Source organism: Bos taurus, chromosome 9, assembly GCF_002263795.3.
Source record: "Bos taurus isolate L1 Dominette 01449 registration number 42190680 breed Hereford chromosome 9, ARS-UCD2.0, whole genome shotgun sequence".
In the NCBI taxonomy this organism is placed as follows: Eukaryota; Metazoa; Chordata; class Mammalia; order Artiodactyla; family Bovidae; genus Bos; species Bos taurus.
Window position 1 is genome coordinate 33,718,743 of NC_037336.1, and position 18,747 is coordinate 33,737,489.

At 37.6% G+C, this 18,747-nt stretch overlaps 1 protein-coding gene across 3 annotated transcripts in view; it reads right to left on the reverse strand.

The window, feature by feature from the left end:
• Positions 1–574: 574 nt before the first annotated feature.
• The window catches only part of RFX6 (regulatory factor X6), a 123,340-nt gene continuing 105,167 nt past the window's right edge, over positions 575–18,747 (reverse strand). For all 3 annotated transcript variants that reach the window (XM_059890147.1, XM_059890146.1, XM_003586463.6), the window contains 10 exons: positions 17,336–17,385; positions 14,828–14,987; positions 13,530–13,674; positions 12,122–12,231; positions 11,036–11,153; positions 9,467–9,589; positions 8,453–8,659; positions 6,536–7,048; positions 5,035–5,247; positions 575–1,999 (listed from right to left, as the gene is read on the reverse strand). In XM_059890147.1, the coding sequence (XP_059746130.1) occupies positions 1,824–1,999; positions 5,035–5,247; positions 6,536–7,048; positions 8,453–8,659; positions 9,467–9,589; positions 11,036–11,153; positions 12,122–12,231; positions 13,530–13,674; positions 14,828–14,987; positions 17,336–17,385 (1,815 nt within the window). In that variant the 3' untranslated portion in view covers positions 575–1,823. The remainder of the gene's footprint in view (positions 2,000–5,034; positions 5,248–6,535; positions 7,049–8,452; positions 8,660–9,466; positions 9,590–11,035; positions 11,154–12,121; positions 12,232–13,529; positions 13,675–14,827; positions 14,988–17,335; positions 17,386–18,747) is intronic.

Sequence of the window (18,747 nt, forward strand, 5' to 3'; positions counted from 1 at the left end):
AAGTCTGACACTGTTTCCCCATCTATTTGCCATGAAGTGATGGGACCGGATGCCATGATCTTAGTTTTCTGAATGTTGAGTTTTAAGCCAAGTTTTCACTCTCCTCTTTCACTTTCATCAAGAGGCTTTTTAGTTCCTCTTCACTAGGCTAGATGTTCCCTAAACATCATTTCCCCACCTTGCTTTTTAATCAAAAATCTTCAGTTGAGATTTTACTTATCTTTCCTTTCTCATTACATCAGAACTTACTAAAGATATTGGCACTGTCTTTTTCATCTTTGTATTTTCATTGTGTCTGACACACAACAAGATGCTGAAAATATATTTAATTACTATACAGTGGAAATTTGGTTTTAAGTTTTAATATTCATGGCCAAATACTTCTTAAAGCTGTTTTGTTTTCTCTTTCAGTCCAAGCCCTTATTAATTTTATTTCCTTTGTACTCATGATATTACCATAGCAAAGAATAGGACACTTAGATTTCTCATGATTTGTTATTGTTGCAAAATATTTCTGCTAATTAACTAGCTCATAACTACATACTAGCAAATGGTAGCAACACCCCAACAAGTCCACAGATAATTGTTTATTGCTTGCTGAAAACAATTCCACAGTTGGTCTTTACCAAATTACATCATGATGTAAAATGGGTGTTTAGGGCTTACAGATCCTTTTATAATGATGTACCTAGGACCTACAGTATAACCCTATGCTTAATAAAAATAATAGAACACCTGTCATAAGATTATAGGAAAAACCTGTAAAGTTGATAAAAGTTTCGCATTACTATAGGCCACAAGTCTTAACAACAGACTTTTCCAGTTAAGACATATGAAAAGATTCAGCTAGATAAATGGTGTATCAAATTGTATTGGTTTATACTTAATGAATCCTTCATTTCTGTGTTTGTTTTTGCATCTAGATGATCCTTAAATACTCATTCACTCTCAGTTTCTAAGCAAAGTACTCAGTTAAAGACTGCTTCCATAACTGTAGAAGTTCAAACAGTCTACAAGTCCCAATTTCTTTGTATTTATATGCATGGATCTGATATGCAAATATTCTAGAATTACTGTTTTTAATTTGATATACCAAGGAACTTTGCCTGCAAATCCCAAGAATTCTTTAGAAACAGTACCAGCCCTGAGAGCAACCAAGCCTTTAAAAATATTTCTATACTTTATTTCTTCCTATCTTTTTTAAATAAAGAAGGAAAGCATTTTTAATCTCCATTCAGTTACATAGAATCAGAATACTGCTATGTAACATAAATCTTCATACTAATGCACAGGAATTGAAAGTCAAGCATCTTTGGTTGAGGCTGAATTGAACTAAGTCTTGATCCTGTAAACATTTCCATAGGAGGTAGCCATACACATTTGACTGTTGTCAAATAAGGGATAGTAAACAATGATTCTGTGATCCTAATAAATTAAAAGTATTTTAAAAGCATTAAATAAATGTTTCTCTTTTTATAAAACCAAAAATGAAACAGCACACAGATTTTCAATAAATTAAGAAGAGAAATATTAAATCTTCATGGTTGAAATGTCTGCATCTTCAAACCTCCACTGGTTCATTTGATAATGTTTGATGCTATAATTAATAATGAGACCACATACATTCTAAACAAATTGTTTGCAAGGCAAATTCCACAAGTATTTCCATTCACTATGGAGTTGTCCATAGTTTTATGCCAGTGACCTGAAAAACAATATCCTGCCACTGGATAGTCCATTTTCTTTCTCTGATGGCAGTCTGAGTAGATAGGATGTGAATGGTAGAGATTTTTTAGTTTCACACCCCACCCAACACTGTTGCTTTAAGTGCCTCCAGCCGCTGTTCCCATGAACACAGTGTTGATTGGTGGTAGAGAGGACACCATTTCTCTTCCATTTGCTCCATGGGAGTCCAGGGGTTCTTGAGCTGGATATTGATTGGAAGTTCCGTACATACACTGGGAGGAGGAGGAAGGAATTGGGGTTTGCAGGCTGGATGCTGTAAGGGAAAATATAAATAGCAATTGAAAAAAGACGGACATTTTCTTTTTTCTGTGCCACTCACTTTAAGCCTTCATACTTACTTGTGCATTTAGCATATATATTTGTACTAAATTTGAGTGTGTATGGTTTCTCAGAGCAATTCTTATCTTTTCTATTTCTCCCCTTGCATTTTCCTTCTTCAACATCTTTCACAAAGAAAACTCAATTTCAAACGTAAATTCAGACAACTTGATCATCAAAATGTACCCCCAGTCTACTTCCTCTTTCTATCTGCATCTCCACAATTGGAGTTCAAACCACCATCTTCTCTTTACCTGGACTAACACAGAGGCCTCCTAACTAGTCTCAGGACTCTCGCCTTTGTTTGCTTCACTTTTTACTCTGTAGAGAGTGGCTAGGATAATCTTGCCAAAGTGGACATCAAATTGTCCCTCTGCTCAAATGCTACAATGACTTTCCATTACTCTTAGAACAAAATCCAAGCTCCTTGCTCTAGTTCATAATACCCTAGGTGAACTGGCCTCTGTCTTCTGATTTATTTTACTCCCCTCTCTTCATTCACCATGCTCAAAACACATGAGCCTTCTTTCTACCCATTGAAGCCAAAGAATTCTCATTTCAGAGGCTATGCAACTTGCCATTCCTTCTGACTAGAACTTGCACCATCAGATTTTCACATTTCCTCCTCCTCATCATTCAGCTTTCAACTCAAATGTTTCTGCCTCAGGATTCCTTTCCCAACTATTTTAGCTAAAACAGCTCATCCATTACTGTCTGTCATTTACCTTAGTATTTAATTGACCTGAGAGTATCTGAAATTATCTTTTTTAATGCATTTAAAAAATATTTTCATTGCTTGATCTTTCCCTACTAGAATGTAGACTTCTTACAAGCAGGAACTCTGACCTGATCACTGCTGTAACTGCACATCTAAAATGAGGATTGGCACATCACAGTAGGTTCTCAAAATTGTTCACTAACTGGCTCACCAGCACTACATTTCCTGCATTTTTGGTTGCTGCTTTCTTAGTACTGTTTTTCTTCTTTTTCTAAGTACCATCATCTCTGTCACTAAAAAGCAGGTTCATAACTAAGGACATTTAATTATAGGTCCTAACTCCCCTTGTCGGAGAAGGCAATGGCACCCCACTCCAGTGCTCTTGCCTGGAAAATCCCATGGATGGAGGAGCCTGGAAGACTGCAGTCCATGGGGTCGCTGAGGGTCAGACACGACTGAGCAACTTCACTTTCACTTTTCACTTTCATGCATTGGAGAAGGAAATGGCAACCCACTCCAGTGTTCTTGCCTGGAGAATCCCAGGGACGGGGGAGCCTGGTGGGCTGCCGTCTCTGGGGTCGCACAGAGTCGGACACAACTGAAGTGACTTAGTAGCAGCAGTAACTCCCTTGTGGTGCTTCCCAGGTGGCTCAGTGGTAAAGAATCTGCCTGCCAGTGCAGGAGACTCAGGTTCAATCCCTCGGTGGGGAGGATCTCCTGGAGAAGGAAATGGCAACCCTCTCTAGTACTCTTGCCTGGAAAACACCATGGACAGAGGAGCCTGGTGGGCTACAGTCCATGGGGTCACAAAGAGTCAGACACGACTGAGCAACTGAGCACGCACACGCACACACTCCTTGTGGTACTCACTCAGCTTACTCTATTCCCTCTTTTCACCTTGAAGTCTTCTTTGCAATTCACTTATAAGCCAGCTCAGACAACTAAAGCTTAGAGTCTCTCCTATATCCAAACTATGTTCCATCAAGGTGTCTACTATCTCTGTAAGTAAACAGAACTAATAGTAACAACAGCAACACGGTCCTTTTAGTCTCACAGCAAGGAAACTTCCTGAAGTGGAATTTTCTGCTTCATTAGAGTAACACAGACGCAATGACCATATGCAGATAGCATGAGATGAGCTGGCAGACTCTGCTCAGGAGCATCTGTAATGGTCATAGGAAGGGAAGAAGTGCTTCCTATTGAATTATTGGAAAAACACACTGAGAGAGGAGAATGGACTTTATTCAGTTTTCCCTTATGCTCTGTTTGGGTGTTGATACCCTCTGCTGCTGCTGCTAAGTCGCTTCAGTCGTGTCCGACTCTGTGCGACCCCATAGACGGCAGCCCACCAGGCTCCCTCATCCCTAGGATTCTCCAGGCAAGAACACTGGAGTGGGTTGCCATTTCCTTCTCTACTTAACACTAATCTGAAATCAATTCCACTGGAAGATTTCAATCATCTCATATAAACATTAACACTGCACCTGCCCTGATACTTATATGGATATATACTTTGCCTGTGTTACATTATTAGTGGGTTTAGAGACTAAATCTATGCCTTTTTTTCTGTTCCCTTTTTTCATTTCACTGCTACATGGAGATCCTACTCCATGGCAGACACTTTGCTGGGGGCTGGCGAATCATCTAGTAAAAGTCGTGGTATTTTCTCAGGGACAGCAACTTTGTTGGAATAAGATGCTAGGCGACTTCATGGAAAACATACAGTTTTGCTCATTTTTACTTAAAATGTACATTATAGACTAAGAAAACAACATTTTCTACAGGTTGTCTAATCATATTTTATTTACAAATGAGAAAGTGATAGTAACCTTCCTCACAAGTCACCATTTTTAAAAACCTGGAGTGGTTTTATGATACTGATGGAGATTATGGTGTCCAAAGACAGTTCTTGTCACTGGCCCTGCTTCCAACGGCAAATAAGAAAAAGTGAGAAAAAGATATCATTATTGCCCTTACAGTTTTTTAGACTACTTTTGATAGGTTATATGAAATATTTTCATACAAAATTAGATGCCAGCGATTCTTTTTGGAAAGAATAACAGATCTAGCAGTAGGTTGCATGGTGACATATAAATTGAAAAATGGTAAGACTGTTCCTAACAGATTCAAAAACATAACTTCAGATCTAAACTGATAAACCAAAGGTTGGGAACATGAGTGCCCAGTTAATACTGTATACTGAGGTTAACAACATTTAAAAAATATTTTCAAAAACTATTAATACATTTTACCTACTACGGGAGTTCGACATGCAACAGAAGGTGGTGTGTCTGCATAAAAGGAGCTGGTCTGCTTTCTGCTACCATCGTCTAAAATGTTGAGCGGATCGTGAATGTCGCCATATGGAGGCAGGGAGCGCACACTACTGATGACGGAAACGTGTTGATTCACCATCGATCCAAGTCTATGAGACTCTGGGTAGTTGACGTTGCCCCCATAGTACCCTATGACAGAAAGTGTTGAGAAAGTAGAGTTAACTTATCGCAAATAATATTCAGGAAGAAAAATGAAAGAACAAGGTAACAGGAGAGATCCCTCAAGATACCCTACTGTAAATACTACATTGACATCAACATTTACAATACAGTTGGATGTGCTTATATATGGATATGGTTCAGTTCAGTTACTCAGTCGTGTCCGACTCTTTGCAACCCCATGAACCAGAGCACGCCAGGCCTCCGTGTGCATCAACAACTCCCGGAGTCCACCCAAACCCATGGATATGGTTCACTTGTTGTTTTTTGTTTTTAAAATACGTAGGAGTTATCATATTATTAATTTTGAGATATAAGACTACACCTCTCTCATATTTCCCTTCTCTAAATTAATAAGATCTTATGATGCCTATGAAGAAAAAAAGCACTATTAGCCTTTCACAAAGATTACTTATCAAGTACCAGTTTTATTTACAGATTGATGTTTCTGGGAGGAGGACTGGTCTTTGCTGAGGAGAGGGGGAACAGAGCAGCCACTTTGGTGGCTGAATAAGTCCACAGAGCTTTACGTGTTTTACCAGACCAACAGGAAGCACTGTCTGGGTCCTAATCTTTAAGATCTGCTGCTAGCTCTCTGGAAGAAACATTATTCACTAAAAATATCTTCAAAGGACACAACGTTCTTCTCTGGGGCTAACATATGGTTTGACAATGTTTTCACCCTGTGTGGCATTTAGAAGGACAGCTGTAATAAAGCCACAAGAATTAGGGATATGTTTGTGTTGTGCTGTGCTTACTCACTCAGTCGTGTCTGGCTCTTTGTGACCCCCATAGACTGTAGCCTGCCAGGCTCCTCTGTCCATGGGGATTCTCCAGGCAAGAATACTGGAGTGAGTTGCCATGCGCTCTTCCAGGGGATATTCCCAACCCAGGGATCAAACCCAGATTCTGCAAATGCAGAATCTGCATTGCAGGCAGATTCTTTACCATCTGAGTCACCAGGGAAGCTCAAGAATACTGGAGTGGGCAGCCTATCCCTTCTCCAGGGGAACTTCCTGAGTCAGGAATCGAACTGGGGTCTCCTGCATTGCAGGTGGATTCTTTACCAGCTGAGCTACCCAGGAAGCCCAGGGATACGCTTGTACATGGCTGAAATTAGCTCCAAATGTCTAAGATTCCACAATCTTGAGGAAGTTCTACACAGGATGATGTGCTGTTCACCAGAGGTGGAACTCAGTGTCTGGTTTTGCCTAACTGTCATCTCAGGAAAGGAAAAATTCTTTAAAAATTTCAATACCATTAGGTGAATTAGGAGGCAACGTTGCTCCTTGGCAGCTGGCACCCCCTGCATTGCTCAGGAAATTGAAGCCTCCTGTATTTAAAAACTGCAGACTATGTGGATCTTGGCCATGTGGGGATGGTCCATAGCTGGAAGGTGGCCGAGAATTATATGGGGACCCAGCACAGCTGCCACTGAAGAAGTCTCTAGAAAGCTGCTGATCACTCCAGACCATGCATCGACTATGCTCCGGGCGATGAGGATAGAGTCCTGATGGGGTGTGAGGCTGTGTCCTAAACACAGTCTGATAGTTAGAGTTGGTCCCATAAAAGTCATGGCTGGCTTGAGGGAAAGTCGGATAAATAGGCTCTGAGTATGCTGAGCAGTGTGATGGGGCTGACAGTACTGGGCCCACACTCGGGGGTCTCCCTGCCATTGGCCCCTGGTTAATGACGCTTCCTCGGCTCGCCATAGCTGGAGAAATAGGTGGTGTCATCAGATGTCCAGAACTCTGGGAAAGCTCCATTTGACCTGGAAAAAAGTTACCGGAGCATTCACTAGTGGCAGATTAAAAACAGATGGGCTCACAACATTTAAAATTATGCAAAAGACTTATTAATATATCTTTTTTCCAACTTGGATCATTTCTAACCTCCAAAAATAACAGGACTGGGGAAACAACAAAACTCTAGGCTTAAAAATATCATTGTAACATGTATGTATTTCACAACAGTGGCAACTTTTGGAGTTACTGACCATGGAGAAGAGCCTGGGATGGCTTCATCCTTCCATCTGTATAAAGATGATTAGAGCTCAAGCTTGGGAAGGGCAAAGGGTCTGCTGTTTACCTTTCTAATTAAAAAAATGCACTGAATGCTAAATGGTTTGATGTATAGAAGGGACATTGTAGATCCCATCGCTTCAGTCATGTCCAACTCTTTGTGACCCTATAGACTATAGTCCACCAGGCTCCTCTGTCCATGATATTCTTCTCCAGGCAAGAATACTGGAGTGGATTGCCATGCCCTCCTCCAGGGTATCTTCCCAACCCAGGGATCAAACCTGCAACTCTCTCCTGCACTGGCAGGCAGGTTCTTACCACTAGCGTCACCTGGGAAGCCAATGTATAGTGTGAAAGAACAACACAATAATGTCAAAAAGACCATGGCTTCAAAGCAGCTAATTCAAAACTCCATGCAAACCCCACTGATGAGCAGTGAGCTATGAAAGCTACCAAATCCCTGGGCCTCTAGCTTTCCATTGTTGGAATTAGGCCCCTGAACTATAAGGCCCTTCCAGGGTTAAAATTCTGTGTATCCAACAAATAAGGTCTATAGAAGGATTTCAAGGAAGACATAAGGCAATAAGTAGAGTTAAAGTATTATCTAGTAGCTAGTTTAAGCCATAAACATTCAGACCAACAGGGAACCACAGACCAAAGAGAAAAATTTTTGTGATGGTTATCCTAAAATAGCTGAATCTTAAAAAATTTTTTTTATTTATTTGGCTGCATCGCGTCTTAGTTGCAGGTCCCCTGAATCTATTTTATAATGGAGGACAAATAAAGTCTCCTCAAAATCCATAAATAAGTAAGTAGCTCATATTTTTTGACTTTCAAAGCATCTTAAGGATTTTGTGGACACCTAATCTATTTCTTTCTTCCACCAAGTGAGAATAACCAAGTATTTGGACTTCTGATATAACTAGAAGAGTATGTTAAAGTGTGATGTCTATCTTTAAAATAGTGTTGATAAAAATATGAATGACAAATGTTGAAAATCACAAAATATTATAACGCTTTATTAGAAGTCATTGGAGATAAGCCTTTTTATTCTTGGAACACCTGGAGGTTATTAGCTTTAAGAAAACAAAGGAATAGGTTCCTGTGAGACATATTGAAGCCTAAGTGATGTTCCTGGTTGTCTCACAGCCTACCTGGAAGCGGCATGTTGTCTGTATTCCCAGCAGGGAACAGGTGCAGAGCAGAGGTTAAGCCTCCAGGTTGACTAGATGACAGAGGAAGATACGTTGTCTCCACATGGCTTTCATTCTTCACAGTATCACTGGGAACAGTGCTCCCTTTATTACGGTTGGCCAGAAAGCACGAACTTGGAGAAGCAGTGAAGGCAGCTTTACTTGCATCTGGAAAGTTTTTTTTAAAATACGAAAGCTAACATCATTGCCACATTCCTAGTAGATAAGCCCAAGTGAAAAACAAAACACACTGTAAATGTACCAGGGCTGTGTCATAAATCTGGAAATTTTTGAGAAATGTTTTCCATGGGAAATAAGACAGGCAGACCTTTGGTCTTGGCAGAGGTGCTGGGTTTTGCTAACTATATACTTGTGGGTATAGGTATTTTCTTGTTTTTGTTCAGTCGCCCAGTCATGTTCAACTCTTTGTGACCCCATGGACTGCAGCATGCCAGGCCTTGCTGTCCCTCACCATCTCCCAAAGTTTGCTCAAGTTCATGTCTGTTGCATCAGTGATGCCATCCAGCCATCCAGGTGTTTTCTTAGGGGCACTAAATAATCCACTCTGTAGTGAATAGCCTTCAAAATGCAAATAATCACATGCCAAATAGATGACTTTCCTTCCCTCTCTAATCCCTATAGAACTCATCTCTGCACCATTTATAAGACATGTTATCTTGAATTACAGTTATTTTTGTGTTACAGTCATTTCTCCAATTTTATCTAAGTTCTCGGAAGTTAAGAATACCGATTTTATTCTTCAGAGTTTCCAGTTGACTACTTGACTACTCTATGTACCAATGGAGGAAAGACGAAATAGGGCTCTCTTAGTGTTAGTATCCTGTATCAGTAGTGACAATTTGGTGGGGAAAAATCTGAGTCTACTATCAATCCACTTAACAGGTGTGCTTACAAATTCCTGAAATTAGGTTTCCACAAAGAAAGATGCAAAATAAGATGTACATTTTAAATTACCTGAATTCTTCATATACTTGTCCAATAAATTCTGTAACTCCTGCTCTTTGTCATTATTAAACTGGGTCTCCATGGCGAGCAGAATGTATTCATCAAGAAGCATTCGGATCAAATGGAAAGAACCTTGTTTATGGATGAGGAATGAGCAGAGGGCATTGCGAGATGAAATAAGGGAAAGAAAGAGACGGAAAGAAAAAAGAGAGACGTCTAAGTTATCTTTGTGACCATCTCGCAGCACTTTACAAGGAGCAACTGAAATAAACAAATACTTGTTGGACTTTAAATGACCTGCTAAGACCAACATGCTTAACTGGGGTCTCTAATCTTTTTGTGCACCGCCTGCCCAGCTCCCTGTGTGTACTGTCCTGCCAGCTCTTTGGCCACTAATTACATCAAAGGAAAATACGGATGAAAGTGAGACATGCTTTATGCTTTAAGAGGGCATACACTGGAGTGTGATAAGCTTTAACCCAGGGAGAATGAGCTCTACTCTCTCTATTTCTGTTTACTTTGGACTAAATAATTAGACAATAGCCAACATGGTCTGAAAAAAGTATCAAGTGAGAAGATGTCTTTTTCTCCTGAAACAAAATGTTCTTTCATTAAAAAAAAGAAAAAGTAATTTTCATGTGGAAGATATCCTGGAAAACCTTAAACTTTTATTCAACAGATTTCCCAATGAGTCTTTTTTCATAATAAAGTCAGGATTAAGTATTATATAATTTAAGAAACCTTAAGCATAAGCAACAAATTTCAGACAATAGACAATATGTTTTGTTCATGCCTCAATACAGGTTCACTAATTTAATCTAATTCTGTTGGAAATTAAATGAAGACAATTTACTTAATTGTAACCTATTTTATATGTGAAGATTTTGCAAAATGCAATTACAAAGTACAGAAGTACTGTCCAGTAGATAGCATTATAACTACCAACAAAGAACCTGAGAAATTTTAGGAAAAAGAAGGTATTCAACTTTGAAATAAGGTAACTTGACTCAATTTTTTCATAAGTCATATGGATCAGGAAAGATGGTTCAGAAACATGATAGCATGTCTTCTAATCAGCTCTTTGACTCTTGGAATACAGCTATGTGGGTTCCTGGAAAAGATGCAGACATTTACCATACTGTAATGAATAGCGCCTTTGGAAAGTAATGTATGGATTATTGTTTATTTGCTTGTTTAACAAAGGAAATTTATCCTAGCACTGATGGAACGTAATGGTTACAGCTGCTATTTACTGTGTATGCCAACTGCTGGCAATGTATTTTTATATATATCACCTCACTCAATTGCCCATGTAACCCAATGAAAGAAGTATTCTCCCGTTTCTACAATGAGCAGGTTAGCTTGGGTAAAAGCAAACTCAAAGAAAAGGAGTGTAAGGATTTAACTCTGCAAGTGGTCTGACTCTAATACCCAGGCTAATAACAATCATTGTCCACTGGTTTAATAGTCAGATTGGAGAAGTGACAGTGCCACACGTTTAATAATTGATAGGAAATGTGACTGAGGAATGAATGATGTAATTCATCTAAGAAGAGTTTTATAAAGCACATAAGATACCAAAACTGGATGCATTGTTCAAGGTGAGATTATGCATTACTCGAGCACCAAAAAAGCTCCACTTCAGCAGGAAGTCTTGAGCCCTCTTCTTTAATGATCTCCCATTTTGCTTGCTGGTCTGTAAGTAAAGCAACAAAAATGAAAATATAAAATCTCTTATCTCATCACTACATGCTTCGTACATAAGATCAAGAGGTAGATAAACTGACAGATGGACAGATGGCATAGCATGCCTTTTATGTCATCAAATAAAATGATCTGTCCAGGGATTTTAATTTCCATCTGTCTTTGCTGTCATTTCTCAGGTTCATAGATCTTTATTGTGTATGGTTTTGTTACCTAACAGAATTGGACAACAAAATGAAATAATTTACAAAATATTTTCTCTCAATTTTCCTTTGACAGAGCTTTTAAAAAGAGCAGAAGCAAAGTATGAAGAAAGGGTTATATATTTCTGTGAATGATTAACTGACTTCTCTGGTCCTGAATGTTAATCTGTTTTCCTTCCAGGAGAAAAAAAAGTTCCTCACTATAACTAGTTTCCTTGATATGGAATGGTTAACACCAATTGGTGATGGATATATTTGTTCTTATGGCCTTGTGTGATGGATGACTTGAAGGTTAACTGAAAGAGTTGAAGAAACCACATACAAAACACAAAATACTGAGCTCCTGGAATTAAAAAATGCAAATTACTTAAAACTATATCTTCTGTCACCTTTTATGAAAACATGCTTTTTAAGAAAAGGGCCAAAAAAAAAAAAAAAAAGAAAAGGGCCAGATCTTTCCAGTTTTATCTTTCACTACTGATGTTACTCAGTTGTAAACTTATTGACTGATAGCGAAGGCACAGTGGCTTGTAGTCTGTCAGAAAACAATAAATAAAATCCAATTCATGTCCAATGCTCTCAAATCTGCTGTATTTCTAATATTGATATTTGACTTAACTTATTGGTAGGGTTTCAAAAGCTTTTCAAAGCATTATTACACATATCCTATCACCACTCCCCACCACTCAAGAAATTATAGCCAGTTTAGCATTTTCTATTAACAAAATCTTATTTTCTGAATATATCTGAAAAATACCTTAATAACTCTCTGCTCCACCACAGTATCCAACCATTCAATGAAAGCCTCCACAGTGGCATTCTTCTTAAGGAGATCTTTCAGTTCTTGAAACACTGTGATAGAATCATCTACCATGGAAAAAGAAAAAAAAAAAAAAAGAAAGCCTAATATTGTATTCTATTTTGAACCCAAGATAAAACCTAAAACTAGAATAACTGGTAATTTTATAGTATAAAAGGGAAAGACAGGTAGATTAAATTAAATGTGTTAAAGAAATGAATTTCATATCCTGGAAACTAACAAAAAGTCCTTAGTTCTTGACTCTTCAAAATTTTAGTCACAAGTGTATATGTCTTGGTATATACTGAAATGCAGGTTTATATATTATACACTAGGGAGGAATAAGTTGTCAATAGAGATGATAATTCGTTTTGGATGCAATGCTTTCATTAAATGCAATGGATTAGTTGAAAGTTAATGAATGAACTAAGCTAGACTTGTTGATTTCCTGCTTTCTGAAATACCCTTTATCTTTAGCAAAAATTAAATTCTGCCCTGCAGAAATGAGCCACTTAAATGAATAATCTTTTATCATGTAAAAGTTAAAGGGGCAGTTTAGGACTATCATTTTATTAAACAATTTGAGGTTTACTGAATCCCAAAGGGTAATATAATTTTGTTAGGAAACATAAAGCAGGACTAAGGTTGGCCTGTCCCGAGAGAGCAGTGAGTTATAGCCTATAGGAGGCTGCATTTTTTTTTGGTGTTTTCAGAGAGAAATGGTAGGAAAAACAGTTGGTTGTTATCCCTGGGAAATGGAGCTTGGCTGTGTGGTCACATATACTGGCTTGGTAAATGTCAGACTGTCCAAACCTAAGCAGGGCACGTCTGCTTTGTAAAACATGATTGCGTTGAGATACCATTTTGATATGCATTGTACCCCATATAATGCCAAGAGTGGAAAACATGGAAATGCATATGTGTGTAATATAAAACTGGAAGAAAACTCAAAACCATTTTGATTATTCCTAGGATTTTTTCCATTTGGGTTATTTCTAGACAATGAGATTATAGATGGCTTTTATTTTCCTCTTAACATTTTCTATATTTTCCAGGTTTTTCACAATCAGTAAGTACAACTGTTTTAAAATAGAGAACAATTTTTTCAAATTAAAAGTATTTCTATAAACTAAGGTTTCTCAATGATTGTGTAGTCCAAGGGGACACTTGGGAATGTCTGGAGACATATTTGGTTGTCACAACTTGGGGTGGCTGCTACTGGCATGCAGGGGATAGTGCCCAGGATGCTGCTAAACATCCTTCAATACACAAGACAGTCTCTGCCCCATCAAACAGTTATGCAGTCTAAGACATGGATAGCACTGAGATTGAGAGACCCTGCTCTAAATAGAGAGAGAAGGCTTACATTCAGTGTAGATATCAGATTCAGTGTCTGTGCTGCCCGAAATGGTGAGAAGGGCCTGAGATCCGATGCTATTCAAGTCAACCTTTTCAATATCAGATACCATAGAATTCACAACATGCTGGTCAAAGAGAGCTGGTCTGGCAATCTGCATAAAGAAAGTAAAAAGGATACTAAGTTATGTCATTGATCTTCCATCTAAAGAAAAATTTAGCTTCTAGAGAAATAATTCTCTGAGAGAAATGTATTCTAAATAACTCATTTCTTATTTTAAAACTAAAAGCAGTAGCTGAGACTCATGGTCATCTCTGTTAAAGGTTTGAAAACTATTTTTGGAATAAGAAAATATATTTTTTTTAACCCATGGTCATAAAATAAGAGTTTCACAATGTTATATTTCTTATCTGAAACTATCCTAAGCAAGTCTTTCAAAATTTCAGAGGCTGATGACCTTCATAAAACAAAGGAAAATTTGAGGAGAGGGGAAGTATATTTTAACAATATACAAACACATAACTCTAATTTAGGAATTACTTTTTCCTCCTATTTAAGAGAACTAAATTAGAAGTAGTTTAAAATGACTTCCCTGGTGGCTCAGATGGTAAAGCATTTGCTTACAATGTGGGAGACCTGGGTTTGATCCCTGGGTCAGGAAGATCCTTTGGAGAAGGAAATGGCACCCCACTCCAGTACTCTTGCCTGGAAAATCCCATGGACAGAGGAGCCTGGTAGGCTACAGTTCACGGGGTTGCAAAGAGTCGGACATGACTGAGCGACTTCACTTTCTTTCACTTAAAGTGTGTTGTGGGTTTCAAAATATCAGATGGTCTCATTCCCCACAATCTATTAATTTTATTAATTGGATTTATTTATTAATAGAATTCATGTGGCAAATAAGAGTTTTACATTTTACATTATATTCAAAAGGTTTTTTCTCTTTTTACTTTCTATTTTAAAATAATTTTAAATTTGCAAAAAAGTTGCAAAAAATAGTGTAGAGTATTTCCATATACTCTCTACCCAGCTTCTCCTTATGTCATCATTTTACATTACCATTGTATATTACCAAAATCAGAAAACCAACATGAGTACAATACTAGTAACTAAACTACAGACATAATTCAAATTTCATCAATTTTCCCACTAATGTCCTTTCTCTGTTCTAGCATTCACTCTAGGATCTCACATTGGATTTAATTGCTGTCCACTTTGTCCTCAGTCTCTTAAAGTTCCTCAGTCTTTGCTAACAAATGATTTAATTTTGATTTGGTGACTCAGATACCCTTGGCTGACTGACGTACCTGTGCAAGATGTAAGAAAGATGTTTGCCGTTTCAGAGATGATACAAATCTTCTCACAATAGGTATTTTCTTGTCAGTTAGAGCTTCTGGCAAATTTTCCAAGGATGAAACAACCCATTGTTCCCAATTCTTAGCAAAATTTCTTATGTCTGCTAATAAGCTATAAAAATTCCCAAAGAACAAAAACCTCTGTATTAAATACTAAATAGTTCACAATGCATTAAATAAATGCAGTTTGATAGAGGTATAGTATTATTCTGTGATTCTAAGAACATGACTGAAGTCAGCCTAGGTCTGCCATTTATCATCTTGATCAAAATACTCAATCTCCTGAAACTCTAATTTCCTCATCTGTTAAATGGGAATAAGAATAGTATTCATGTCACAGGATTATAATGAGGACTACATGAAATGATTCATGGAAAGTGTTTGGGTTAAAACTTGGACGGCAGAAAGTGATCAATAAAGATATACTTTATTATTAATATTGATAATTCAATCATCTTATGTAAAATAGTACTGGGAAAAGGTAAGTGTGCACTTGATTGTACATATCTTGGCTTCTTGAGAGACATGCATTGGGATCACAATGCATTTCAGGTATTTAATATTTGTTTCTAGTAATATATTCCTATAATTCTACATGATTCCTATATTTCAAATTCCTAATAATTCCTATAATTCAAATATAACTATAGAATAAATTACCACAAATTATAGGACCTCATTTAGAAAATTGCAAATGTTGGTTGTATAAATATATTATGAGAATATACAAAAATTTATGTCAGTCAACAACCTACATATGACATCGTAATGAAACTGATCTAAATATATTTAGGATGGGGCATATGTTGGGGAGCAGTGACATGGTAAAGGAATAAAAATAGGCAGAGTTTAGAGTTAAACAGACCTTAATTAAAATCTAGGTTCTGCTTCCTACTAATTTGGGCAAATAAATTAACTTCTTTGTACTCCGGGTTCCTCTTTGTGACTTTGGGATCATAACAGTTTGGAATACTGTAACAGGTTGTTTTTCAAAAAAAATCCAATTGTTCAATGAAAAGGAATTGATTAAATATAGTATTTTTCAGATGCTGGATGTCTATCCAATCATTTAAAAAATGCTCATCTGTATTTGTTGATATGGGAAGATTTTCACAGTATACTGCAATAGTATGTGTACTCTAACTCCATTTTTTAACATTCCTAGAAAAAAGTTTGTGAGATCATAACCTGACATTCAAAATCTAAGATTATCAGTGATTTTTTAAGTGCACTTATGCATGTTTTTCATTTTCTAAATGAATACAAACTACTTGCATACTTAAGAGAGAAATATATAAATAGTACTTTTCAGGTTGGTTGTAGGAATTAGGTGAAATAATTTGGGTAAGATTAAACTCCCACACTATGTTTAATAAAATTCAGCTGTTTCTACTTGTTAGCTACATGGCTGAATGGCTCCCCAGGTGGCTCAGTGGTAAAAGATCTGCCTGCCAGTGCAGTAGATGCAGGAGGCTTAGGTTTGATCCCTGGATAAGGAAGATCCCTTGGAAAAGGAAATGGCAACCCATTCCAGTATTCTTGTTGGGAAAATCCCATGGAGCCTAGTAGGCTACAGTCCATGGGGTCACATTGGACACGGCTTAGCGGCTGAGCACAGCACACACAGCCCATGACTGAATGCCTGTCACTAGGTAAGCATAGCCATTTTGCTGTGACACAGAAGTGTTGTCTACCTAATTCAGAGCTCAGATTAGATGTTTAAAGACTATATAACAATAATTACAAGAAACTATTGACAGACCAACTACTATTTAAATAAACAAACCAGTCTAGAGGAAAAGGTAAATAAAAAATAAAGATTGTTTTATCAATCATCATGTATTTATTGAGAACCTATTATCCCCGCCTATGTATATTTGTATCCCCAAATACTAAAATAAATTTCATTACTTTATTAGAATTTATTGTTTTTTAAATTGGCTTTGTTTCAAGTTTCTATTGTTCTTACATCAGAAAAGACTTTGTGAAAAATCTTCAAGCATCATTTCCATTTGAGATCTTACTCCTTTGTTAAAAAGAAGGTAATAATTCCATTATGTTCCTTTCTGATTTTCAAAATTAAGACTAAAGTATAATAAATATAAAACAATTTTCCTTATGTTTTTATTATTGTGGTTATTTTCCACAAATTATCCCATTTATCTCCCTCTAGCCAGTTTCCATTGAAGAACTTCCTCAAGTATCTTAAAGGTCAACTATACTTAAATATTTATTTTTCACTTGGGCAGCTCTCAAAGGGATTTCAGGATTGTCCCATCAAATTTTGTTCATTGAGGTTTAAATATAAAGATTGGGGCATATCTCTTCAGCTAATACAAACGGGCAGGAGCAGGAAAATAATACTGGTGAATGAATGAATTTCTACTGAATGTTTTGCTTTACTATAATGTATAAGGTTAAACCCTTTACAAGCAAGTATATTTTATTGACTGAACCTACCTTTCAGGCATTTCTTGCATTGTGGCAGGAATAAGTACATCTGTAAGAACCTTAATCACAGCAAAAGAGAGTTAACATAAAACCTTACTCAATATTTCTATAGACACACTTATTCTTTGTCAGCTACTTTTTATTCCAAGCTTTCCAGAGAATAATATGTTAACTCGTTTCTGAAAGTTGTACTTTTATCTCTAAAATGAATGTATATGTGAGCTGTGTATGTGTGTTTGTGTGTGTGTAAAAGGCAAGGGGAAGGGTCTATAGAAATATTGCAATGCCAGTTAAGCAGGTGACATGAATATACTGAGTACAGAGTGCTAGTTTTCAGAAGATAAGGAACACTGAAAAGAAAGGGCTAGGCTGACTGCACCTTAAACATGGGTGAGATGGGTTCTCATCAAGGATGACCTTGATGAGAACAAGTGGAAAGAAAAAATTAGTGCTAACTGATACCAGCTCAGGAAAAATGGATAAATCAAGGAGATGGGGAATCAGAAGGGTTATGAATAGTACGGACCCCTTGGGCTGGCTCATAAACTGAGTGGGCCAGCCTGGGGACGAGGACCAAGAGGGCTTCAGGAGATATTTCAAAATGAGAGTAAACACTCGTCTGCAAAGGCCTGTGTAGCCTACTAGCAAAACGCACATGTAGTCCACGTATATGAAACACTAAAGCCAGACTGTTGTAGATGCCCAGTATGCTCGTCACCAGTGAACTGGCCTTGGTAATTATGCACAGTTTTAAGGACTAAAAGCTGACCAATCTCTAGAGGTGGGATGAAGGTCTTGCCAAAGCTCGTGTTACAATACACTACTCTCTTTACAGTGCTCACTGTGGGAAAAACTTTGTGTATGGAAAGGTACTTAAACTCTGGACTTTTGTGCTGAAGGCAAAGAAATAGACCATTTGGCAATGGGGAAAGCCACGCTTTACGGATATTTTTTGGAGGTCTGAAAGACAGTCGGAACAGCTTTTCCTTGCTGCTGGTAAATGTGCGTGTATGAGCCCAGGTCTCATACCTACTTTTGGAACCACCTGCTTTCACCTTTCCGATTACTTCCTCATGTCTTAAACGTTGCAGATAATCACTTAGTGCAAACTGAACCATTTCTCTCTGGATGATGATATTCTTATTTGATCCAGAAAAATGAGACAGTCCTTGCCCTCCTTTGTTTTTCTTCAACTTTAATTAAAGGTAGAGAATATACAGCACTACTCTATTCTCTTATCCTGAAGTAAGGAAGAATGGGACAGAGGATGAAAATATGGACTCCCTCATCCTAGGTCAAGCCTGCCTACTGGTTCTCGACGTACAAAGTTGCTTCTGGACTGTTCAGTGTTTGCTTCACTTCTCTGCAAAGTTGAAAATGTAATAGCAGCAACTAACTAAGACGGATTTTTCCTCCAAAAT